The following is a 26,096-nucleotide window of genomic DNA, read 5'->3' on the forward strand; positions in this document are numbered from 1 at the left end:
CTTAAACCTATTTAGTTCTATTAAAGGTTTGACTTTTAACAAAGTTAGTAAGAAATGTTTGTTAACCCTACGCTCGTATACTTGGTGTTGATTTGTCTTATCTTTAAAATTTCAAAATTTTATGTTTTTGGTTCGAGAAAGGATGCACCCACACATGTGTTTCCATTCATCCGTCGATCCAATGTTCCGTCATGTCCGGCGGCACTCCCACACTGACCGCCTACACGTATCGCAAGCAGAACTTCTATAATAATCCAGACCGTACGTCTAGACCAGTTTATTACTCGCATTGACTTTTAGTGAAATTAAGCGTGCTTACTCGTGCTAACATTTGTCACTCTCTCTTCCTTTCTATAAAGGGTGTGTCATACAATCGCGTTTCTGTAATATTCCGCGGTACACAATGTCATGCCTTTACAGTGCAGGTGATTACTCATGAATCAGCGAAATCAAATTTTTCTCGATATCGTAAGAAATGTTTACCCCGATCGTAAGTTTAGCAAAATATGTAATATGAAAAGATGTATCAAATTAAAATCTTTCTTGTTATCTGTTTCGTAAGAAATGATAAGCTACCGTGTTACTTTGTAAGAAAAATGGCTGGTAACATAACCAGTTTCTTATTAACGAAAAAACTGTTAACTGTCGAAAAAAGAAGAAACGGGAATATGATAAATAGGAATAAAGTAATGGAAATGGATTATATAATTAATATTAGTAGTTGCGTGACACGTAAGACGTATATAGGGGAATTTCATAGATATACGTCCAGATGCTCGAATTAAAAACCGTCACTGTAGGTTAATGAAAGTATTTTCTGAATAAATTCAAAATCTTGTATATTCTTGTAATTCTTTAAGTAGGTACATATACATATCATCGTTCGAACATTGACAAACGACTGCCCCAAAAACATTGTACATATTTCAATTATTTAAAAAATGATGTCTAGCAGCCTTTGTCTTCCATGACAACTATAACCCTATATTATAATGGAGCATTCGATGTTCTAATTCAATCTTAATTTCTGAATTAAAGAATTGGACACGGCTGACCTGTATTACAAAGAGTCAATTCGTTGAATTACGATCGCGGTGAATCTGATTAGGACAAACGCTAGAACATTTTCAACGATTCTCTGTACGATTTTTTAGTTAGTCAGCATCATCAAACTTATGAGTAAGATAGACTTAGTCGAAGAAGAGAAAAATGATAGAATCTATTTTTCGGGATATGAGTTATGACTTTAAGAAAGAGAGAAACGTAAAATTGAAAAAATATCAATCGTACAATGTGCGAGTACATATATATATTATATATAAGAAAAATAAAAATATTTGATATGTTCTCGACCGCCGGCAATTTATCCTTGTAACGAGCGGTATAGTTTCGAAGAGACACGAACGTCGAAGTACAATGGAGTGGGGATCTCGGTGGCTGTCGTCGTAATAGAAGCGAACTCAGTCGTTTTGCGGCGCGCAACCTGTTAGCGTCGTAGTATCGTGTATGGTGATACGATCTACGGTTTCGTTCCATTTAACGTTCGTTTATACGATTTCTTTGTTCAAATAGAAATCTCGTAGTGTTTCATCTGTTCACGATTAAAATCTAGAAAGTACTACTTTTACGCAAAAAGTAATTCGAAATTCATGTTCCGATATCGTCGAAGGAAAGGATACGGATCGACACGCCAGGTCCGGGTTGACGAACCCTCTGTGAAAGAGGCGGACACGTCGGTTCCGTAAAAATGCAGCGCGTCGTTGGAGCATTTGGTTAACACGCAATATACCTGCAAGTGGCGCGCGAACGATACTCGGCAAACAACGTTGTGAAAATCCAGTCAAACAAGGGAGCAGTTTATTGCGTTGCACTTGGAGTAGTAAGGAAACTGATCGAGAAAAGGAATTTCTCGGTATATGTATTCGGAACGACGACAACAACAACGGCGACGACGACGACGACGACGACGACGTATCGGCAGCACATTGTTGAATCGCTGTCCTGCAGGGAATCGAGTTTCAATCTCGAATCGATGGATTTTGAAACTCAACCGACCAAACTTATATATAGTACGAGCGATCGTGCCTCGCGAAGTAACCACTTTGCATCAGGCAAAAATATATCGTGAATTCGTACAACGTGTTTAATAACAATACATCTGATTGATCGTTGATCGTTCGATCCGAATCCAGTGATATGTGTGAAGAGAACCGAAGCCAGGAAGGGACGCGGAGATAGGAAACGTGCGTGCTGGATGAGTGGTGTGTCAGTGGGAACGATTTCGTTTATTTTGTGTCGATAAAAAGATTCGGAAGCCGCTATATTGGAGAAGAAGCGAGAAAGCGGCGTGCCGCTCTTCTGTGTACCGCGGCAAAGGCGATCGTCGCAGCCCGAAAATGTAAGTTATCTCCGAATCAGTAGATTACTACGTTTCTAGAATGAATATTCGTTTCCGTTGCATTTCGAGCATCCGGTATGTGAAACTGTATTTGTGACACGTTTCTAAGAACGAAGTCATCGCGATACGATACGTTATACGTAGAGTAAATACACGTTCGAGCGTAAATCTTTGCTAGAGATTTAAAACCGTTTGCCAGAAATACAATTTTCCGGAAGACGAACGTTTTACGAAAGAACTATCTCCTGCTGTGAAACGCTAATTCATATTCCGCAAGAAAGTTGGGTTAATGTCGAGGAATACCGGTAGGTGAAGGTCACCGTTGTTCACTGGACGCCAATACCGTAGTACCAGTGAATTCGTGGCGCTGCAACACATACAACATATACGTATATATGTATGTATTTTCCGCATGTATGAGACTTTCTGCTCATCGAGTAGCGATTTGTCATTTAAATTTTTATACTGTACTATATATTTTTTTTCTTTCGCCGTTCGCAATTGATAAAACGAAGTATATACTTCTTCGCGTAACTTGGTTTTTCCAATGCGTAATCTGAACTACGATTTTCAACTCTTTTTAATCTCCAATCGACCCACTTTTTATTTTGAAAATGTTTCTTCTATAATCGCATGTACGTACATACATTGTGTGAATGTGAGCGCGTAAGGCAATTTTTCACGATAATTATACGGACTCGTCGTTTCATTGACTCGAAATGGAATATTCGCAGGCGTGATGCGATTCGATCGACCACCCACGTGTCTGCGAAATAGCGTTAACGAATTCATTCTTGTTTAACATTTCGACAGAATAAATTAATCGAGATAAACGATTTCGTATTTTTGTCACGATCGGCGAAACGTCGCTGATCCAATATACTTCTAATATACGTACATTTATACCGGTTGGAGTCGCAAATACAGTTTACCATCCAGTACCTTTTACGATCAATATATATCTTTACAAAAAAGCGGTGAAAACGAACGTATCCCAATGTAGCCATTCCAGGGAGAGAAACCTTTGCCTGTAGCGTATAATGTTATTGTATTCCCAGCACGTATAGGCAATGGGAGTTCGTTATTACGCCTACTTCCGGTGGTCAGTTCATGGCGTGGAGTCGCTCAAGCTTTAACGGGCTGCTCGAATATTTCAAGTATACGTATATTTCTCTCGCGATTGAATATTTGAACGTGTACCAGCAATTTCTTTGACATATACGCCAAAGAATAGCTGAAAAAATACCTACACTTGCGTCGATTTAAAGCATATTCTAGACTATGCGTATCTGTATAGAAATTTCCGGATGCTTAGAAACACGGACGGGACAAAATATTATACCTGAACCGAATGATTCGTGTGAAAGGCACAACCTACTATTTGAAAATTCCAAAGAAGAACGCCAATCCCAGATGGAATTTTAGAACAGCTGCAGGCGCATACCTAAGCCATACCCAGCCAGACTTGCCTCGGGTCTACGGATATAATACGCTCGTAAAGTCGATCCCTCGTCCTAACTCCGTTCCGATCGAAATTGACGGACAAAAATTACTCCTTTACTTATTAACTCCTTTAAAAACATTTTGCCCGATAACTCGCACAATATCAACGACTTTCTAAACTTCTAACCGCTAAAGAGGAAAATCTTTCCGTTTACCGGTGGATGACTTTGCTCGATCCAGTTCTTTAAAATCATCATGCCCGAGATGTTTGTTTGTCGAACGTTGCAACACAGTGCCATTACTACTATATCCACCAGACACAGAGAAGAAGCGGAATGTTAGCGAGTAAACGTGTTTTTCCTGAACGACCTATATCGTGGATCGCCTAGGGCCTAGACTGTTTCCTGCAGCAATAACCTTCCCACTAGAGTCGAATATATCGTCGGTGATCGTATGCCGGTGTTGGGTTGACAGGATACAGGTTCTTTAAAAGTAATCAAAGGCAATTAATTAAAGCCGGATGCGTCGATTGACCTCTGAATAAGTTTGCCAGGGTTCGAGCACCGGAGATTTGGCCCTTTCGTTCCAACTTTCCAGCTTGTTCTTCGTCGTCGTTGGTCACTGAAAGCGATCGTGGTCGATTTAAACGCGTCCACAAACTCGTTCCATATAGAAGATCCAAGGAATTGTATATAATCGTTGTAACAGATACAAAACACCGGTTGTAAGGTCGTAAGTACATTTAAGCGTAAAAACAAGATAAAAATAAATCTCGTTTTTTCACAATGTCGCTATCTTTCGACCTATTTACATTTCGATTTCAAATTGTGGAAAAGAGGAAAAATTAAAATAGAAGGAAAGAAAAAAATACAAATACAAATCGAAATAAGGCAACGAAAGGATGGAATATCCGCGTGACAAAATTCTCGTAAACGATCGTCGTTGGAATTCCAGGTCGTCGAGGGGAGCGAACTCTACCTACCTATAGACGATAGAGCATATGCTAAGTGGTACATGTAAAATAAAAAGAATTGAAATAACGAAAGGACAAGCTACGGCAGTCCAACTCGTAGGCTGAACGATATGCGACGCGGGGATCGATAATTGTAACGAAATACATAGAATTTAGTGGAAACAACGGAACGAGCGATTCTCGTTCGGAAAAATCGAACGCGAACGCAATACCTATGCACATATGTATATACTGTTATATCACAGCGTGCGGCTAACTGTAAAAACATCGAACAAGGTAGTAGATGAACGTCTAGCTACTTACGAGCAGCGTTGTCACCAGTGCGTACGCTCAAGTACGCTGCGTCGGAAAAGCACCGTCACCTGACACGCGAGCGACCATGAGACCCCTCGCCGAGAACTTCGCTTCTCTCTGCTAGGAATAGCGGCGCACCGTCTCATTCACCGACTCTCGTTTTACTTGTTTTATGATTTGCAAGTGCTCCTTCGTCTCGCACCTAGACCGCTATATATCTGTGTAATTCCGAAATAAAACGACCATCTGTGCCATCTTATAAAGTTTTTAGCATCTCGAGTACGTTCAGCATCGCCCTACGATTTACAACGGCGAAGCTTTGGTCAGGCGATTCGATAAAGCGGCCTGATTTTATTTTGACTGTCGTAAACGCGTGCTTTCACGATCCTTTCGTCGAAATACGCGCAACTCACGCGCTAATCCGTTACGAAAGTAACCGTGTCTTGAAAGAAACGTTCCACTTTGTCTTTTTACGGAGGTGCGAATAAAACGCACGCGTAGCATGGTAGTACGTAGCGGTTTCGATGATTTCGAAGCGATTCAACTTGCCGTTCGGGAACGCGAGTCGTCTCGACTGTTCCGACTGTTTCCGACTGTTCGGCTCGACGATGCCAATTTTAATTTCGACGTCGCGCGTCGATTTTCCTCGAGTTCAAATTCGAGAGCGATTCGCGTTTTAAGGACGGTGCCGTATTAGGTCAGTAACATTCGGGTGTTTCTGGTCGGTGCGGTGGAACGAAGAATAATAATAAGAGGAATCCAGCAGCCTTCTCCTTCCTCCTTATCCTCGATTCTCTCAGTTGGGTTAGGCTTGCCCCGAGTGACTCTTCGAAGTAACGGCATCTCGGACGGCATCCTCTTCCTTCTCGTTCGACTTTGCGCCTCCGAATACTCTCAACGTTCGCATTCACCGACAACAAGCTCCCCTCCGCCTTTCTCTTTTTTTTCTTCTTCTTCTGCTCCTCCTTTCCTTTTTCTACTCACTGGCACGCACGCACGCTGCGTTACGCGTCAAGGGACGTGCTTGCCTGTGGATCGTGAATGCATCTGAGAATTTCTTTCCGGCTGTGAAAGTTTCTTCCCTTGGATACGCCATGTCTGCACCTATGAAATATTTTATCGATAAGAGACGTTTGCCCGTAAAATACGCGAACGCGTCAAATCGATTTCCTATCGTTCTCGATCCCCCGATGACGCAACACTCCGAGATGAGTAATCGCCTCTCGGCCAGTGACTGTTGGTATCGTAGGTAATCGGCGAGGAAGTTTACGTCGAACTTCGACTAACGATAATCCGTTCCACGAAAATCAACTCGAACGGCGACCAAGGGTCGAACGAAACGGCATTCGAACCTTACGTTCGTTCGCACAAACAAATCGTCGAAGTATGCGTTGCGTGGACGAGTAGCCGACGTTTTAGCGTTATATATCTATCTACGCGTTGAAACGCGTCGTTTCTCGGGTTTCTTCGGCCGATGCCAGGAAATCTATATAGCGAAGAAATCGTAGAAACGAGACGTTTCGCAAATCGGCTTCACCGCGCGTCCCGTTTCAATTTTCTGGGTCATGGTGCGAGCACGGTGCTCTTTCTCGGCCTTTCTATTTCGGTGCACTCGACTCCTCGTCGTCCAGCTTGTCTTCGCGTCATGCGTTAACCTCGCGCGAACGGAAACATCAGATTTTTGTATTTTCGATTCGCTCGGTCGCCACAGCGGTATCTTCTCGCGAACAATTTCCACAAATGTCCGAAGGCTGTGACAATTCTTCGCGATCCTACACAGACTCTGAACAGGTGGCGCGCAATTCGAAATTCCGTTGAAATCGAATCGAGTGGATCGGTTAGTCCAAAGAAAAACCGTGAATCGAGTGAAATCTCTGACCACGCTATTCGACCGTAGTTCGATCGACGCGATGAACGAACAGTTGCACGTGCGTTCCTCGTTGGAATGCGACGAACGCGGGCCAACCGTTGGCGATAAAGGCGGTTTTGACGAACGTCCGTTGGATTTCAGGGGTGAGAATCGAGCGATATTCAGGCAAGGTACACCCGTGACGAGATATCGAGACGACGATGGCTTTCACCGAGCGCGACTGTCCTAGAAGATAAAACGGCACGAAACGAGCAACGTAGTACCGCGACGGTGTATGCCTGTACCTAACCTTTACGACCGTTTGCTGCGATTCAGCTTACTTACCGAAACTCGGCTTACATCGAAATTCACGGAGAAACGAAAATTTTCGGCAACGCGTCCGGATAAAAATCGGCACTCGCGGACGACGACAGTGGAAAAGGGAAAGTCGAGAAAGACGAAACGCAAACGACTCTTTGCTTTTCACGATTCGAGTTATTACGCTATCTCTAGTAATCCTCGTTCCCGCTTTCACCGTTTTCGCGGAAACAGCCGATCCCAAGGAACACACGGACGATACGTAGTTTGCGCGTAAATCGTCGTCTTTGTAATCGTTCGTCGTTAAAGTAGAAAGCAAATTTACGAACGAATTTTAGATACCTTTTACCGGAAAGTTGGAGATCGGAAAACCAAATGTACGCCGGTGCATAATAAAAGGAAGTAATAGAACGCGAATAGATTCCGATACGAATTGCGCGAAGCGGCCGATGTTACGCGATCTTGGTTGCATCGAGTACCGGACACGAATCGTTACGCGTCGAACCTTTCGTCGTTCCAGCGGTGCTCAAGAAGATCGCTTCGAGCCGATAACGAAGCTGGTTGCCCTGCCAGCGGAACGCCTATGAATAAGTCGGTTTCCTTGCGTAACGCATCCTCGGACATGCCGCGCCGCCATCCTTTTCCTTCGTCTTTCGTTGATATTTTCTCGTAGTACTCGGAAACGTCCCACGTTCGAAAAAAGAGAAACGGTTTCTTTCGCGTCGTTTGCGATCCACTGCCTCTTTCTTTCGCGTCGACGCGCCAACAACTCGTGTATCGTCAGTCGTCGTATATACAGCGTAACGCCATATCGAGGCGTTGTTCGTCGTCCTTGCCATCGTGTCCTTTATTCCTTCTTTTTCTCTTTCTTCGCAAACAAATACACAAGACGGTGTATCGCTGGGCTTTCGCGATCCATTAAGCTACGTATGGTGTAGGGCGTCGATAGGCCCGCTGTGAGAGCAAAACACGCTGCGACTCGGTCAAACTCAATTCCTATTCTTCGAATAATCGTTTTACGGGAAAAAGAAATTCTTGTTCGAATAGAAATCGCATTGAGTAAGCTACGTCGTTGATTAAACGGGCGCGCGGGGGTTAGGTAGGTTAGGCAACTATGGAAGAACGGGTGAAGGAGGAGAGAGCGAGCCGAGGGGCGGAGGGAGTGTAGGGGAGGACTTCCGGTGCTCAGGGCCGTAGCTCGCCCTCAGCGTTTATTCTCGACTCCCTTTCTCCGGGCAGTACAAAGGACTCTCTCCGGATCGTCTCGAGAAGCGTCGCATCATCGCTAAACGTGTCTCGAAAGGAATCGCCTTTAGTTTTTCGAAGAAAAAAAAGGAAGAAATCGTTCATCCACCAGATGAACGCGCGCTCCTCCGTATTTCTAATATCTTCGATACTTTACGTTTTACGTAAGTGCGAGGTTATGCGTTACAATACGTAGCGGAAGCAGGATAATTTTCAAGCCGGTTGCGTTCAATGCCGTAAGTAGATCTCGTTTGAAATCTCTCGTTCAGATTAGGTGGAGGGACCGCTCGATGATACAGCGTTACGTATCCGATGGATATAAAACGGAGAGCGATCGTAAATCATAGTCTGTGAAAAAGGCATACCGATACCAGCGCGGCCGCGGCTCTTCGATCGACTAGCATTAATCGTAATTAGAACTCGAGAAGCGTTAAAGCAACAGTCGGTGTGTGTCGCATCGATCTCACGATTTACATCGCTGCGCATACAATGCAAGTACGAAGTTTTCATTATTTTTCCAACAATAGTTTCTTCTCCGATGCTCGTCGCGGTGTATTCAAACGTGTAGTCCTTTGTCTGTCATAGACGAACGAATCGGGGAACGACCGAGAATCCTTTGCTTTTTTCCTCGTCCGAATATCGGTAAACTCGTTTGCTCGTATCGCACGTATAGTACGATAAGGAGCTATCGTACATTTCGAATAGCGGCTTCTCGTTCCAACGAAAAGCTCGAATACGTTCGAGTCGAAATAAACGGAGACTCGCGCGTCCGCCTTTTCAGACATCGAGCGTGCCTTTGTTTCTCAGCGGGAGCCCGTTACCTTCTCCTCTTCCCATTCCCGTTTTCTTAGATTCCAGATCGCACTTGCTACCCCATCCACGTGATTTCTTCCCGGTTAAACGTCGAACCATTTCGCGCTCTTCGTATCGATACACATGGACAAAATATGGAAACTGTGAAGTATACCAAACACGATAGATCGCGCGTTTATTAAAACTTGCCTCTCCATCGTCCTTCCATCGGCTGCTAGGCAACTTACAATTATCCGCGTTGTTCGTTTAAAGTTTCAAAATTGTTCTCGTGAGACGATGTTAGTTGCGCGTAGATATCGACGCGCCATACCTTTTCGTGTGATGGGTTTTCCAAGGCAGAGAAAAGAAACGCTCGACGTTTTCTTTCGGCGGGTCATTGACGAATGAACGTTTCGCTGCCGAAAAACGATCGTACCACGGAAACGAGGGTAACGACCGAACGAACGAACCGAATGGCTGTGTATTCTCAGGCGAGTTACACTCACCGCGTGCGGACTCGTTGCGTGGACGGCTGCCAACTTCTCTTCGCGATTCTCGATTCCATCGCGAAGGGTCAACGATCGAACGCGCCTTGTATTTCGCAGCGAGAAAGAAATCTATCGAACGCGATTTATCGAAACGAACGGCCTCCGATTACGTTTCGAGTCGGACCGTGACCGAGTAGGAAAACACGCGTGGCTCGTATCTCGTACGTATCGTTCGCATCTTTGCAAGCTCGATCGCGTCTCGTGTGGTCGCATTCGAACTCGACGTTCGCCCGAAATATCGTATTATTTTTATCGCAAACGATGCACAACAATCATCGCGAGACGAACGTACGTATTTATAGATCGTCCGTTAAAAATCACGTATCCGAAGCACAACGGTGGCCAACGGACAGGCTCGTAGTACGGGACCGGTCTTTTAATTCTTTCTTTTTCTCAGTCGCTCTCTCGCTCGATAAACGCCCTCCGTACTCTTGAACGTGCTTACGGACGTACTCGTACTTATTGGCATAGACCGCTGCTTTAAGAACAACGCTGTGCCACAAAACGTCCTGTCGCGTCGACGGACGACGTAAGTACGCGATCGATGAAACTTCGAACGAAATATCGCGTAATTATTCGTTCAAAATCAACGAGTGGAACAGCGTATATCTTCGTGAGTACACATTATGTGTGCGTTGTATTTAGGAAGTAAAGTTTGCTCGTGAAAAAAAGAAAGAAAATAGAAAAGCAATCGAAACGAGACAAATGGGCGGAGAGAAGAAAACAAAAGGGCGAGGAGGTTGAAATTGAAATCTAAAACGCAGAGAGAAATCGTGGCATATGCCAGAACCTCCTGCAGTGGAACGAGAGAATGAACGCCGAGGCTCAGCTTTGCGATCGCCATATGTTCCTTCGGCTATCTTTGATTCGCTAGGATCGATTAACGAACGTACTAATTCACCGTGGGACGTATCGCTAGAAATCCGTCGTACTGTTTACAACGCAAACGCAAACTTTTCCACGTTTCTTCCGGCGTTTTACCGTTCAAGTCGATCGTGTTCGATTTCCACGAGTTGTTCGAAGACGGAATATATCTGAAAAACTGGCGTGCTCGGCGCAAAGATCTCGCGAGATCCTCTTTGAAATTCTACTTTTCGATTCGCGTATAGTCGTATCGCGCCCTAACCGAATTACCTTCTTCGTTCTACGATAGCGTTCAGGTTCACCACTTTTGTCGATGCACACGTGTAGTCCTACGCGCGTTCTACACATCAAACGCGCAATCTGCGATCGGTGTTACAGGACTGTTTATTAGCCTATCTATTAAAGGAATCGCGGAATGCCCGATTGAAATGTGCCGTCGATGCGTTCTCTTTCGTGATCGCGAAATCATCGATCGAACGATCGGCGTTGGCGCGCGTGGGCCATTCCTGCGGAACCGTTCCGTTTGCGTGACATCGCGCTCGATCACCGAGACGGGAAAAATGCGGCGCTGAGATAACAGGAACCAATAAGTACGTATAACGTGCTCTTTGTCCGCCGTATCTCTGCCGTTCTTTTTCCTTTTTGTTCCACCGGCCACAGCGATCTATCACGAATATTCGGCCGCGTTCCTCCGTGAAACCGCGAACGTACCGAGCCAGTGCACGTTCTCCTTAGCCAAAGCGGACCGATCGTTTATCTCGAGAACTCGCGCAAAATCTTAGGAGGAGAAAGAGAGGTAGAAACGTTCGAGGGAAACGAGGAAACGACGCGTGCGAACGATGCAAGCTCGATAAATTTCGTATCGTGCTTAGCATCAACTTGGTCGTTATTTTTAGTCGATTAATCGTTCCAGCCGCGTTTCATTCCCCTCTTTTTCGTTCGAGTACGAAGAAAAAGGAAGTCGTTGACCCGATACGTCAGCCTTGCGTAACAAGAGCTTTACACACGTGACCCGTGCGCTAATCTTCGTATGTAGGCATGCCGACCGATACCAGAGGAAAGGAAAGAAAGTGACGACAAATATGCGTCTGTGGGAGCCTGGTCGAGTCTGTGCTACGAAACCGATAATATACGACGCGGCCGAACGACGAGGTGCCGAAAATTATTCCAGCCCGTGTCGTCTCTCGTCGCGTCTCTTTTACCTCCTGGGAGATCCGAATCCCTCTTTAGCTTCACGTTGTCCTACGTTACAACTCGTCGAACCTCCTACGTCGTTCCAAAAAAAGAAAACGATCTACCATCGCGCGTAGCTCGCCTACGCATATACTATGTACGTAGACTCGTGAAATTCTTCTACCGGATTAAGAGACGCTTCGACCAAACGTACGAAACAATTGGCATCTCGTTTAAAATAAATACGTCGACTCTGTGAAAGCGTTAGGCGAAAGAGTCGCGTTGTCCGTGACGTAACCGGTATACACGGTTACGTAGGATTCTATCGGCATCACCGATGACGGTACAAGATCAAGATCAAGATCAAGATCGGGCAAAGGCAGGGGCGAAGGGGAGGGGAATCGTGCATTACCTCCATCCCTACCGCACCCCTTGGTCGAAACACGTCCGAGCACGTTGATACACGACGCAACATTCATTCGCGATCTTACCGTTGTCGACCGTAGATACTCTCTTGTTCGCCGGTGGGTCAGTCGAGTGACGGAGTTGGTGCAAAGCAGTGGCGATTTACGATTCGGGGAGATATCGATGCCGATTAAGATTAAGATCGTGGACAGTATACTGGAGGCGATGATACGACTCACGCCGTCCCCGAAGAAGACAAACGAGATAAATTACAGGAAAGCGAGCAGAACCGCCGTCGAGAACCGCCGAAGGATGAAAACGCGCGCAGAGGCTGTGTGCGAAGCGTGGGAATATTTGGAAAAGACACAGGTACAACGCCGCGGGATCTTTTCGAATTTTGCAATTAACGCAAACAAGCGCGCGTACGTGCCATTCCGAGCGCGATTATCGGCAATTCGAAAAAATAAACGGCCACGAGGATAAATAGGCGCGCAAGGGCGATGGCAGGCCATTCCGGACGCGCGTTACGTAAGAAATACCGACGTTTGAAACGGGGTTTGTGTTAGGCCATACATATACAGTTATATAGGTAATCGGGAAAAAGAGAGAGAGAGAGAGAGAGAGAGAGAGGGAGAGAGAATAGTTGGAAAGGAACAAGGATCGCTTTGAGACTCGATCCGCGTCGTTCGGCATACGTATATTCCGACTGACTGCTCTTACTGCTCTTAGCCATCGTATGGGATGACTCACGAGCCGAGGAGAAGAAACTGCCCGCCTCCGACCAGATCCCGCATTCCTCCTCGATTGTCCCAATTTGAAAGAGCGCATTCCTGAAAGCTTACTAGCGCGGGTCGCTGCAGGACGCACCGACGTATCCCATCTTCTTCTTCTCTTCTTTATTCCAGCGTCGCCGAAGAATATCGAATCTATCGGCATCGCGATATTCGTCTCGACACGTGGATTCGTATCGACGCGATATACGTCCGAAGCACACGTTCGTTATCTCGACGACGATACGATATTACCGTAGTAAAGATGGTAGGGAATTTCGCTAACTCGGCCAACGTAGAGTGGAAGGCAAAGTCGCGCCGATTTATATGGAAACATGTGGTGACCATGCGCGTTCGGTAGCTCGCGAGAGAGCTTCCCCTAGCGAGAGCGCAGTCCCGTCTCTCGATTAACCAACAAAAAAGCGTGTAATCGCTCGGCTGGGGACCACGCGCATCCACGCAGACCTCCTTTGCGTAACTTACGCCGTGGGGATCTTCCTTCGTTGTGGTAAACGCGTTTATCGAAAACGCCGAAACGCAAGATAGTTTGCCAGGCGATTTTCCATGCGTCGTCGCATAAATAACCGCGTATACGTATATATCGTATACCGCCCGTATTTCCATTCGTTCGGCGCGACACGATCGACAAAGACGATCGACAAAGACAAACCGAGAGAAGACCGACCGGTCGCAAGTTCGTTGTCCCGACTTCCTTTTTCCTTCTCCCTCTTCCCTCTTTCCTCCCTTCTTTTCGGTTCTGCGCCCCTGTCTCCATTTCTTCCTTTGCAAATGTTACACGTAGATACGGCAACGATGCAATTTCACCGACGCAGTCCATCGTTCCTGACTTTGTCAAACTCTGTACAAGTACGTATCCCGATCGATGGTTCCGCTCGTACGAACGAGCACAAGTCGAATCGCGTCGGAATTATCAACGCGCCAACTTTGCTTCGAAATGTACTTAATCGATAAAGGTACATGCTCGCGATACCTGCTCATAGCATTCGCCGTTAACGTTTCGAGGATCCTATGCTGAGAAATCAGCCCGAATTGCCGCGTATTTTTGGAGCGATCGAGAAGATTCAAAGGGTCGCTCGGGAAGTTCGTTCCGATTTACATTTCGATTCGATATACGACCATTGAATTGTACAGGTACCATTTTGTTCCACTACTTTTCCCCATTTTTCGCGCAACTTCAATATTCCATCCTTCCAACTTTCCAATATGATTTTTTATGTCGATCAGATTCCTTATAAATCGGAACGAACTTTCCGAGCAGCATTTGACAAGCGTAATATTTTATTAAAAATCAACGAGCACTTTTAAAGATACTCCTAATAACGTTTTTTCGCGTGATATGCTTAGAAACAATTTGTCCGATGGAGAGGTACTGAGCAAAATTTGTTATTTTTTTAAATTCCTTAAAAATCGGAACGAACTTTCCAAACAGCGTTTGACAAGCTTAATATTTTGTTAAAAATCAACGAGCACTTTTAAAGATACTCCTAATAACGTTTCTTCGCGTGATATATTCATTGAAACAATTTGCCAGATGGAAAGATACTGAGCAAAATTTGTTATTTTTTTAAATTCCTTAAAAATCGGAACGAACTTTCCAAACAGCATTTGACAAGCGTAATATTTTATTAAAAATCAACGAGCACTTTTAAGGATACTTCTAGCAACGTTTTTTCGCGTGATATATACTTGGAAACAATTTGCCCGATGGAGAGATACTGAGCAAAATTTGTTATTTTTTTAAATTCCTTAAAAATCGGAACGAACTTTCCAAACAGCGTTTGACAAGCGTAATATTTTATTAAAAATCAACGAGCACTTTCAAAGATACTTCTAGCAACGTTTTTTCGCGTGATATGCTTGGAAACAATTTGTCCGATGGAGAGGTACTGAGCAAAATTTGTTATTTTTTTAAATTCCTTAAAAATCGGAACGAACTTTCCAAACAGCGTTTGACAAGCGTAATATTTTATTAAAAATCAACGAGCACTTTTAAAGATACTCCTAATAACGTTTTTTCGCGTGATATGCTTAGAAACAATTTGTCCGATGGAGAGGTACTGAGCAAAATTTGTTATTTTTTTAAATTCCTTAAAAATCGGAACGAACTTTCCAAACAGCGTTTGACAAGCTTAATATTTTGTTAAAAATCAACGAGCACTTTTAAAGATACTCCTAATAACGTTTCTTCGCGTGATATATTCATTGAAACAATTTGTCCGATGGAGAGGTACTGAGCAAAATTTGTTATTTTTTTAAATTCCTTAAAAATCGGAACGAACTTTCCAAACAGCGTTTGACAAGCGTAATATTTTATTAAAAATCAACGAGCACTTTTAAAGATACTTCTAGCAACGTTTTTTCGCGTGATATATACTTTGAAACAATTTGTCCGATAGAAAGGTACTGAGCAAAATTGTTATTTTTTTAAATTCCTTAAAAATCGGAACGAACTTTCCAAGCGATTAATATTATATTTGATATATCGGTAACAGTTTCGTATTATTCAAGCGCGTAATATAAAAACACATTCGTAAGATTTCGTTTATAGTATCCATTGCTTTTATGGAACAGTAGTTAACATTTTCATAGGATACCGCGTAAAGTATGTAAGATGCGAATTTGCCTTTAAGACCGCAAAGTGTTTTAAGGTTCCCTTGTGCGCGTGACTTTAAAAAGGAGAGCGGATTCGAAACGACAATTTTCAGCAAACGATAGGCGTGCGGCGGTAATGGCGATAGATGGACAAAGGTAGCGTCGATTCGAACTTGGAACGCTGGCCTCGGCTATGAAACTAGAATCGCGTCGCGGCCGAATGACGCGAGCGAAGGGAAGCAGTAAGTAGATAGTAGGCCGTTATCTCGCAGAAGCCGCGCCACTTTCTTTCAATGAATTCGCAGTCAATGAATTCGCACGATTAAAATAGATAATTAGCCGTTGGTTGCGTACAAGCTAGTTGCATACGGTTGCATCGCAGTTGCGATCAACGGGCGGAAACCAGTAGAAAAACCAGTATTTTACCATGGTAATGGCGCTCGATGTTATTACAATCTCTCGCTGGCAGCCTCGTTTACGATCCCAGAAAGGGGCGAAATAATATTCTATCTAGCGTGGCTTTATACGGCCGTGCATTTACGCTCGAGGGATTCGTGAAAAATGCGTGCGATTCCTTTCCGCAACCGACGTCTGACGGAAAACTCGCTTAACAGGGAACAGCGATTGTTGTTGCGAAAAAAAGGCAATTGTTTCTTGGTTCTCGTTCCCAGAGAACAGCCATTTGCCATTATCGCGAAGCTCGATTAAATATTTCCAAGAGCTTGCTGCCGCTGGCGATGGTTCGCGTGGTTAATCATCTGGCACTCGCGGAAGGGAGGCGGCGACGTCGCGTCACCTTCGGTCGAGGGAATCGAGAAACGAAGAAAATTCGTGGACGCAATTTCCACGGATCTCGGGGAAAGCTTTAAAGAGGAAAGGAAAGACGAAACCTGTAAAGCGTGTGCGCGCATTCTTCGCGCGCGACACAACAGCTTCGCGATACGCTCTCGTAGACCGTACGAAGAATGCCAAGCCAATTTACATAACTAGTTCGGATGATCGGCGTCCGTTTCGCGCAACACCTAGTCGAATCTACTACTACGCTGTACACGCGCGTACACGGCTACACCCGCGTTTTTATTCGTATTTTTAAGTCGCGTGCCGTCGCTCGCCGAACTCTCCTACAACGTGGTAACATAACGCATCGTATTTTCGTCCGCAGGCGCAAGCGAACGTCCTCAAATCTCACCAGCACGATGGTTATCGCGTAACATATCTAATACGTGTGGCCGGTGTGTATCGCAGCCGCCTGCCGTATCTTTTCAACGTTATCGCGAGAAAGATAAGCTGGTCGACGAAAAATTGTAACGTTTATCGGACGAAATCGTAGTCCCTTTCATCGTGGCTTCGTAACCGTCGTAATAACGTTTCCGGGAATTGCGTTGCGGGAAGAAACACGCGCGAATATCTTTTCTCGAGACCGATTACCACAGACCAGATATTATTGGCCTGCTCCACTTTTTTTCCTCCGATCGTGTTTCCTCGTTACGCGGAGAATATCGTTGCTCGTTTCGGGTAATAAAAAGCGAGAGCAACGGCAGAACGGTGGAAGTAAAGCGAGTTAGGTGTATTACTTTTTTACAGCGTTGGACAAAAATTCGCGTCGACGATATAGCTGTGTCGAGGAGTGGCCGAGGTTCGGCCAGCGCGGTTTCCATTTACGTTCTTACGATCGCACGTACGCGGACGTCGTGTCACGGATAGATCGGACGATACAGCCGCGATGAACGATGGTTCTGCGGTTACACGCAACTCGAACGTTCCCACAACGCAACGCGCGTACGTAAAAGTCGTCGTACAGGTTCTTCGGTGCGCCTTCGATGATTTCTGTCTCGTCTTTAACGACACGACCCTGGTCGACGAACGTCCAGCAATTCGATACTCGAACTGACGCGACACGCCGTTCCGTTCGTCGTTGTACGACGTGTTACGCGTGGCAGAATGTTTACGAAGCGACCAGAATAGAGAAAGCTTTGCATCGCGATTTTGCAGAATCAGAGCGGAGGAACCTTTCGAACGAAAAAAACCAGAACGTTAGCTTCCGACGCGGACTTGGCCTGTGCCGACATCCGGCGACGACGGCATCGTCACACGGTTGACGGGATTCCGAATTCCCTCCTCTTCTACTTGTCTCGGTTTCGTCATCGCTCGCAGGTTCTTTGCAAGTACGTACGTATTTGCTCGGACACGTTTTCTCGACATGTACGTACGCTTCTTCGATTTATTAATTCGAAGCGTATGCACACGACAGTCGCAACGGTAACGAGCAGCGTGGTTAATATCTGATTTGCCGAACAAATCACGTAGAATTCTGAGAACTTTCGCACGGTGTATAATCTCGTTGGAAAAACACGGAGGAGCATAGGCGCACGCGCTCGCCTACGAGATTCGACGACGAATCAACGTTTCACGGTCGCGATCGCCGCGTAAATGCCATTCGCTCGGATTTTAAAAACGCCGGACGGGGCGAGACGACGGTGACGAAGCACCGAGGCGAAACGGAACCGACGAGGACGAACGAGAGAACGCACGGAATGCAACAGGCCACCGGGACAACGGGCGACGATGATCGTTCGCGCCAAATACCTCGAAACCACCTCGATCATCGTCGCTCCGTTAGCGCGCGTCGCGGTTTCTTGCTGCGCGGATCCTCGTTCGTATTTGATCGTTCTTGATATTCGAATCGGTGGCCTTCGCTGCGCAAAGCGTTCGTGGCGCTGCGTGGCGCTCGTGATCCAGAGAGGGACGTGGGTGAAACGCGCGTGCGCGTCATCGATTAATCCTCGTTTCGATCGTTCGTAGCGTACAAACTACGAGATACCGGTTCTCTTTGACAATGGAAAATCGCCCATTCACCGAACGCATCTGAACAACAGCGGCACGCCCGGTTGTAAGTGCGCGTCGTGATTCACCGACTGTCACGATTCTCCCTTTCCGCGCGCACTCTTCAAGCCGCGCTGCTATCAGCGTGCAAATACTAGAAAATATCACAGCTATGCCTGTGCATAGATTTCATCAACGTGAGAACCTCGTCGCGGCGAAGAAGATAAGGAAGTAGCTGGAGTTGGAGAACGACGATCCTGAGTGGCGGCGATTTATCGGATTCGATCGGAGAGTTGGTCGCGCGATTAATTTCCGTCGCACGTACTTGCACTCGTAGCTACCGTTTTCTTCGCAAAAAGACTAACAAAATACGAAACCCACGAGACACGGTCTAGATGCGTAGGCGCGTGCTCGCGTAGAACGTGCACGCGTAAGTAGGAATCTGATTAACCGTCCTACTTTGGGTCGCGCTTCTTCTTCGCGTAAACCACGCGCACGGAACGATTTCCACGAAGATCCGCGAGATATTTACTTACTTTCGGTCTAACGATTTCGCCCGCTTTCCTCAGACACCGTTCTCGACGTTATTTTACGCTCTCGGTCGATCGTTGTTGACAGAATGAAGAGATGATCGCAAGCCTACCGATACACAGCGGCGGAGTCGGCGGCGGTGGAGGAGGAGGTGGTGGAGGTGGTGGAGGAGGAGGAGGCGGAGGCGGAGGTAGCAGCAGTGGGCCGAGTAGCCGCGTGGGTCGTGGTCTGGCCCTTCATAGGTCAAATTCGAGTTTAGAGCTTCCTCACAGTCCAACGGATCCTGGGTCTCGCGTACCGGAAACTCCCCTGAGGCGGGAGTATGGATCTCACGGTAAGTGACACGTACGGCGTTACTGCGTAAACTAAAGGAGCAAAGATTTCGATTAGAACCGATTCTGCGTGGTTGAAACGAGAGTCAGAGGTTTTCGCTCGCAGGAAGCATCGATGTAGTGGCGCAATCGGTAACGGTCGGAGAGAATTTGTTCGCGATGCTACAAGACTTGAGGCCGTCGACGTCGGTGCCGACGGCGACTACCCCCCAGGCATCGGATCAACGGTGTTCGGTTGGCATGGAGTACCTGAGACGCGTACCAGATGGGCAAATGGTCGTCGATACGGACGAAGTCTGCGGCCCGACCGGTAACTCCAGTCCCAAGCTACGATTGAAGCTGCAGAGATTGTGGGGTGCGAAGGCCCAGTCCCGGCCCATGGAGGAGAGCTGCAGCAGCCCTGTCGGTGTTTCAGCCGACGTGGAGGAAAGGCACAGAAGGCGAGCGTTCGCTCACTACGATTGTCAGTCGCTGACGGCGAATCTCGGCTACGCGGCCAAGCTGAGAGGTATTCTGCTCGCCAGAAGAAGGAACACCGCGACTGGCGCCTCAGCCGCGAGTTCCTTCAGAGCGTCGACTCCCGACGAGGCGCCGGAAGAGGACGCCGGTGACGGGAGAGGTAGGTAGCAGCCCCAAACTGGATCATACGCGATCGGATAACGCGATCGCTCGACTTCGAGTCAACTTCTGACTTTTCCGCGTAGGTAACAATTTACTGGAATCGTGTCCCTTCTTTCGGAACGAAATCGGCGGCGAGGGAGAACGGGAGGTGGGCCTTACTCGATCCTCCCCGGGCAACGGAGTTCACAGACCATCTTTGTCGTACGGTGTCGCGGTTCTGGAACCAGCGCCCGGCGAAACATCCTGGAAGCATAGTTGTCCTCTGCAGAAACGGCCGCTACCTATCGAGAGCATCGACGAGGGTGCTCATTATTACAGACGGTATTTTCTCGGTAAGCTTGAGACGCGCGACAAACGATCGACTCGCGACTTACGATCAACGAGTAACGACGACGTGGACGTGGTTTGCTCAGGTCGAGACCACCAGAATTGGTTCGGTATGGACGAACAGCTGGGTCCGGTTGCCATCAGCATTCGAAAGGACGCCAATCAGTATAGAATAATAGTTCGCACTTCTGAGTTGTTGACGCTTCGCGGTTCGGTGCCGGAAGAAGTTCTCGGTGGTATAAGGCCACAGGGCAGGTTACCGACCCGAGAATTGCTGGAGTTAGTCGCGCCGGAGGTTCAGCTCGGTTGCCTCCGTTTAGGAACTCCTACCGCCGAGGAAGCTTTGGCTAGATTGGACGAACAGGGACTTTCTAACAAATACAAAGTGGGCGTTCTGTACTGCAGATCCGGTCAAAGAACTGAGGAAGAAATGTACAACAATCAGCACGCCGGACCTGCCTTTCTCGAGTTTCTCGACACTATCGGTGAGACCGAATCCACGCAAAAGATCCCTTTTCTTTCTTCGTTTCGTCGTATCGTAATTCCACGTACTTACGCGTGTGTTACGTTGCATGTGTACGACAGGTCAAAGAATCAGGCTGCGAGGATTCGAAGGGTACAAGGCCGGTTTAGACACGAGAACCGATTCGACCGGCACCCACGCAGTCGCCGCGACCTATAGAGGGGCGGAAGTAACTTTTCACGTGTCAACGATGCTACCCTTCACGCCGAATAACAGACAACAGTTGCTCAGGAAGAGGCACATTGGAAACGATATAGTCACGATCGTTTTTCAGGTAAGCTATATTCGCTTGCGTGACGCGGGCATCGATCGTCCAACCATACTCCGTGTGATACATGTGTGTCGTTCGGTACGATAGGAACCCGGTGCGTTACCATTCAGCCCGCGAAGAATACGCTCGCAATTTCAACACGTTTTCATCGTGGTCAGAGCGGTCGACCCATGCTCCGACAACACTCAGTACAAGGTAGCCGTTTCGAGGAGCAAAGAAGTACCAATTTTCGGGCCACCGGTTCCTCAGGGTGCCACGTTCACCAAGGGAAAAGCGTTCGCCGACTTTATCTTGGCGAAAGTGATCAACGCGGAAAATGCCGCGCACAGGTAGCAAACGATATTACGCATTACGTTGCAAGATAGCGTGGCAAACTTTTCGTAATTATCCTTCTCCGTAGATCCGAGAAATTTGCCACCATGGCGACTAGGACGAGGCAAGAGTACTTGAAGGACCTCGCTAGCAACTATTCTTCTACCACGATGGTCGACACCGGACAAAAATTTTGTAAGTTGTTTTCTCATCCTACGATTTCCATCTTAATCTTGACCTTCGCCTTGACCTCGACCTCAGCCTCAACTCCGACAAGCCCAACCTCGACTTCGTCCTTTCGAACGAACAATCCACGACTTATGTTTTCGTACAGCTATGCTGTCGTTCAGCAGCAAGAAGAAAACGGCCGTACGTCCGAGACTATCTTGCGACGCTTTGCAGCGTGGCGCGATATGCTGGCAGGTGATACTGGAAGATAGCAATCAGAACACGGATTCCTATCTAGGAATAAGCATCGATACGATCGTCCTGATCGAGGAACACTCCAGACAGATCGTATTCGTTACTCCGTGCGCCAGCGTACTCGGATGGCATGCTCAAACAAACAGGTGCCGATTTTTTAGTTTCTCGATTCAGCGCGATGCACTTGTACGTAAAATGCGCACGACGCGAACGAAACTACCTTGTGTATCCTAATTCGTTCGCTGTGTTACAGCTTGAGATTGTACTATCATCAGGGAGAATGCATTACGATTCACGTGCGAGGCGATTACGGGGAAAGGGACGAATTAATGGAGATAGTGGCACGTTTGCGAGCAGTAACTCCAGGATCCCCAGCCACGGAACTCTCTTTGAAGAGAAACAGCCTGGGACAGTTGGGTTTTCACGTTCAACCGGACGGTGTGGTGACGCAAGTCGAAAGTCTGGGACTGTCTTGGCAAGCGGGATTGAGACAAGGATCTAGGCTCGTCGAGATTTGCAAAGTAGCTGTGTCCACGTTGAGTCACGATCAAATGGTCGATTTGTTAAAAACGAGCGCTCAGGTCACCGTGACCGTGATACCGCCCAACACCGACGGTAATCCCAGGAGGTAAGACACGCGAGATTCTTTCCTGTATTCGTCGACGTATCATTTTCTCGCCTGCCCCCTTATTTTCCTTTCTCGCGTCTTCTGTCATTCGTTGTTTTTTCTTTTTTCGTTTGCTACGGTTAACAGAGGATGTACGTTGCAAAACTGCCAGTATTTGTCAACGAACTACGAAGGTGACTACGAGAATGTAACCAGTCCCGATAATACGCCGACTCAGCAGACAGCCATGTCTCATCAGAGACGTTACGAGCGATCGTTCAGTCCGCCACGATCGAGCAACAGTTCCGGCTATGGGACAGGATCTAGTTCTAGGTCGTTCAACGATCCACGCTTCCCCCTGGAGGGTACAATGACCAGTAGCAGTAGCGGGCATAGCAGCAACGACGATCGTTGGTAAGAATGATACAGCCGTGAGTTTAAATAGCGCGAGTATTAGTTTAAAACTAGACATCTTTCCCGTTTCTTGCGGTCAGGTACGAGCTTTTGGAGCCACAAGACCAAGATGGCACTGGGTACCGTACTAGTACCGGTACTCCTCCACCACCGCTTCCAGCCAGACAATCATTCCAGATGATCGCTTCGAAGTCTTCGTCCCAGAGGAAAGACAAGGAATCGCATTATGCGAGTAGCAAACAGTTTTCAGAGAATTCGAAACATCATCACGGTCAGCAACAGCAGGATCATTATGCGAAAGATGGCAATTACGCGTCATCGAAAGCGGTGCAGGCTGATAACAATGCGAGACACGATAGCTATCAAAGGCAATTGGACAACGTTCATCGTTCCAGCCAGGATCACGTTTCCTCGAGTTACGTGAAGCTTCAAAAAGAAAAGTATGAGATGAACAAGCAAGAAAATCTGTACGCCTCTCAGAGGGAACTTCAGAAAAACGATATGCACTACGTTACTCACCAAAAGTTGAACTCGTCGAATTCATTGCCTTTAGCGCAGAACGCGTCTTACAGCCTCCCAAAGTCTAGTAGTAATAACAATCTTGGATCTAGATGTAACGAGTACGAGCAGCAGCAACAACACGACGGGAAATTGGAAAGAAATTCTAAATACGACGCGCAAGACGAAAAGGTGCTGCTGCTGGATCGAACGTCGTCCAAGTACGAGCAAGACGCGAGAGCCCATGAGAAGAGAACATCGACGATCAATTACGAATATGCCGAAGAGATATACGAGAGACGAAACAGCAAATACGATATGGATATCGGCAAGTATGAGATTGAATGTCAACACGGCGTTACCGAAAGGAAGCACACCGGCAGCGGTAGCGGCGATAGCGTGGAACAAAATCGAGAATCGATCAGATACGAATTACCGCACGAATTTAAAGTGGGGGAGAAGGTTACCTGTCTAAAAACTAGCATCGGCGAGAGACCGGTCCCTCACAAGATAAACGTCGAGTATCGTCAAACGAAAGACTTTGCCGCGAGTCTTCCACCGGAAGTTAGAATCGGCGATACCGGTGGTAATTGCCTAGAGGTGGCTACTCTACCCAGCGAGGACGAACTATCCAACGGATCTGGAAGCGTGTCACCTCGACTGAGAAGAGCAACGAACAAACATCGACCCGGAAATCTGACCCCTTCGAGCGGTGGTTCGAGGAATCAGAGTCCCAGGCCGAAAAGTGCGGGAGTACGAAATTCTCATAGAAATTCCGCGAATTTAACTTCCAGCACTCTTCAAGAGGATCTCATGAAGCTGATCAACCCCGATTACATGGCCGATGATGATCAAATAACGAACAATAACGTAGGCGGAAACGCACTCATCGCCAATCATAATCCGAACAAGATCAACAACAATATACTCGAGATTCAAAACAGGTGTAGATCGAGAGAAAATTTATGCGGCAACGGCGGCAATGCGTTGACCGTTCTACCAACGAACAGCCAAGAGAACGGAACCGGATCCGAAGTAATTCTGACGATGGCTAGACCGGCCACGGTCATTTCGAACGCAAGCACCGCGTCCAGTCCTGCGCCGAGCGAGAACAAGTTGTCGAAGGAAGAGAGGTAAGCACTGCTCATCGGTATACTACCCTACCGTACAATATCGTACCATACTGTACCGTACAGATACGATAGATCTTCGACCTTCGCTTTTCTACATTATAGAATACACTATGTGTGTGTGTGTCTGTAATCTGTGAGTTTAGATTGTCACCGCGTGTTACCAAACCTCCCCATTCGATTTCCAAAGCACCGACCAACTTGACGTCCGTCAAAGACGCGAAAAATCATAACGATACGGACGTGGATCGTTGGCAAAATCACCACGTGGATTCTAGATCAAAGCAGCACGCCCAAGAGTGGTCCGACGACAGACTTATCGATGGATGCAATACCATCGCGTAAGTTTAGCGACGCGACGTTCAATCTCGTATGCGCTACACGATATACGACGTATATCAATCGTCAAGCATTTTTCCTTCAAATTCTCTTTCTCTTTCTTTTCTCTCGAATCTACCGCTCGACACGCCTGTTCCAATCAACCACCGCTTTCTCTGTGTTTCAGAAATTCCGTGTCGGATTTGCAGTCACATCTGTCTACGCTCGAACTAAGAGTAGCCAGAGAGACACGCCGAAGGCTTTCCCTGGAAGACGAGGTGCGTCGTTTGCGAGACGAAAATCGACGCCTGCAGGATGAAAGCCACGCGGCTGCGCAACAGCTTCGACGTTTCACCGAATGGTTCTTTCAAACGATAGACCACCAATAATTCCAAAACAACGAAATTCGAATATCTTCGTTCGAAGACAGTCGCGTCCAACCAATCGTTCGTTCTTTTCTTCTCTATTTTTTCTCTCGTTTTTCTACGATCGTGCTGCCAAGTCACACGATCACCCTTCTGTAACACCAGTATTATGCTAGTTTTGCGTTTCTCCGGACTTAAAGATTAAAGGGCGCGAATCAAAGGCGTACATCGTTCACGATATCGCGAGCGCCGCACTCATGATTAGTCTGTATCATAGATTTAGTTTTAGATAGTTATAAGGGTACAAAGTAAGTTACCATCGGATTGCGCTCTATCCAACTTCGATCGAACGTTTAAAACTAAGAGCTAGCGCGTAGATAAGAGATAGTAGCACCGGTTTTAGACACCGCGTGCACTCGGAGTAACGTTGCTTCGTTCGCGATGTGCGTTAATCACGATTACGTATGTTACTTTGAAACGACCAAATATTCCTAGCTGTGTAAGAATCATCTTAATTCATTCGTAATTTATTACGTATTTTTTGTATCACCGTTAAGATTAAGGAATCATTTCCGTGCGTGTTCAAAAGTTGAGAAACATTCCTTGTTCACGAAACGCCATGTCGATCGTTTGTCTTGTTTAACCGAGGCATATGCGTACGTTTATCGCCAAGAAGTTTATTATTATTACGATATTCTTCGCGAAGACAAAAAGACACGGCCCGTCGACGAGCAGTCTGTAAAAAACGATGAGACCAATCGATAATAAAAAGAAATGCACACTTCACTGAGAGGATCGTTTATTTTTTACGAATACAAATACACACGATAAATCAAGATGGAATCGTTTCGTAACCTCGAGGAGGAAGATCGTAACGCGAAGAGAGGAGAAGGGAATGGCAAGACGTGTTCTTTCA

The 26,096-nt window shown here is 46.6% G+C and overlaps 1 protein-coding gene across 3 annotated transcripts; it reads left to right on the forward strand.

The window, feature by feature from the left end:
• LOC126914440 (signal-induced proliferation-associated 1-like protein 1) lies at positions 1-25,966 on the forward strand. Of its 3 annotated transcripts, none has more exons than XM_050718385.1 (14): positions 1-2,398; positions 19,127-19,373; positions 19,478-19,990; positions 20,076-20,324; positions 20,406-20,804; positions 20,905-21,116; positions 21,201-21,442; positions 21,514-21,620; positions 21,760-21,994; positions 22,102-22,476; positions 22,603-22,869; positions 22,950-24,500; positions 24,644-24,838; positions 25,003-25,966. In XM_050718385.1, the coding sequence occupies exons 2-14, from the start codon at positions 19,136-19,138 to the stop codon at positions 25,202-25,204; spliced, it is 4,785 nt and encodes a 1,594-aa protein (XP_050574342.1). In that variant the 5' UTR covers positions 1-2,398; positions 19,127-19,135; the 3' UTR covers positions 25,205-25,966. The 3 variants fall into 3 exon arrangements, with proteins under 3 accessions (XP_050574342.1, XP_050574341.1, XP_050574343.1); XM_050718384.1 differs by lacking the exon at positions 1-2,398 and adding an exon at positions 12,422-12,671; XM_050718386.1 differs by lacking the exons at positions 1-2,398; positions 24,644-24,838 and adding an exon at positions 12,422-12,671.
• Positions 25,967-26,096: the final 130 nt, after the last annotated feature.

The sequence above is a fragment of the Bombus affinis genome, chromosome 3 (assembly GCF_024516045.1).
Source record: "Bombus affinis isolate iyBomAffi1 chromosome 3, iyBomAffi1.2, whole genome shotgun sequence".
NCBI lineage: Eukaryota > Metazoa > Arthropoda > Insecta > Hymenoptera > Apidae > Bombus > Bombus affinis.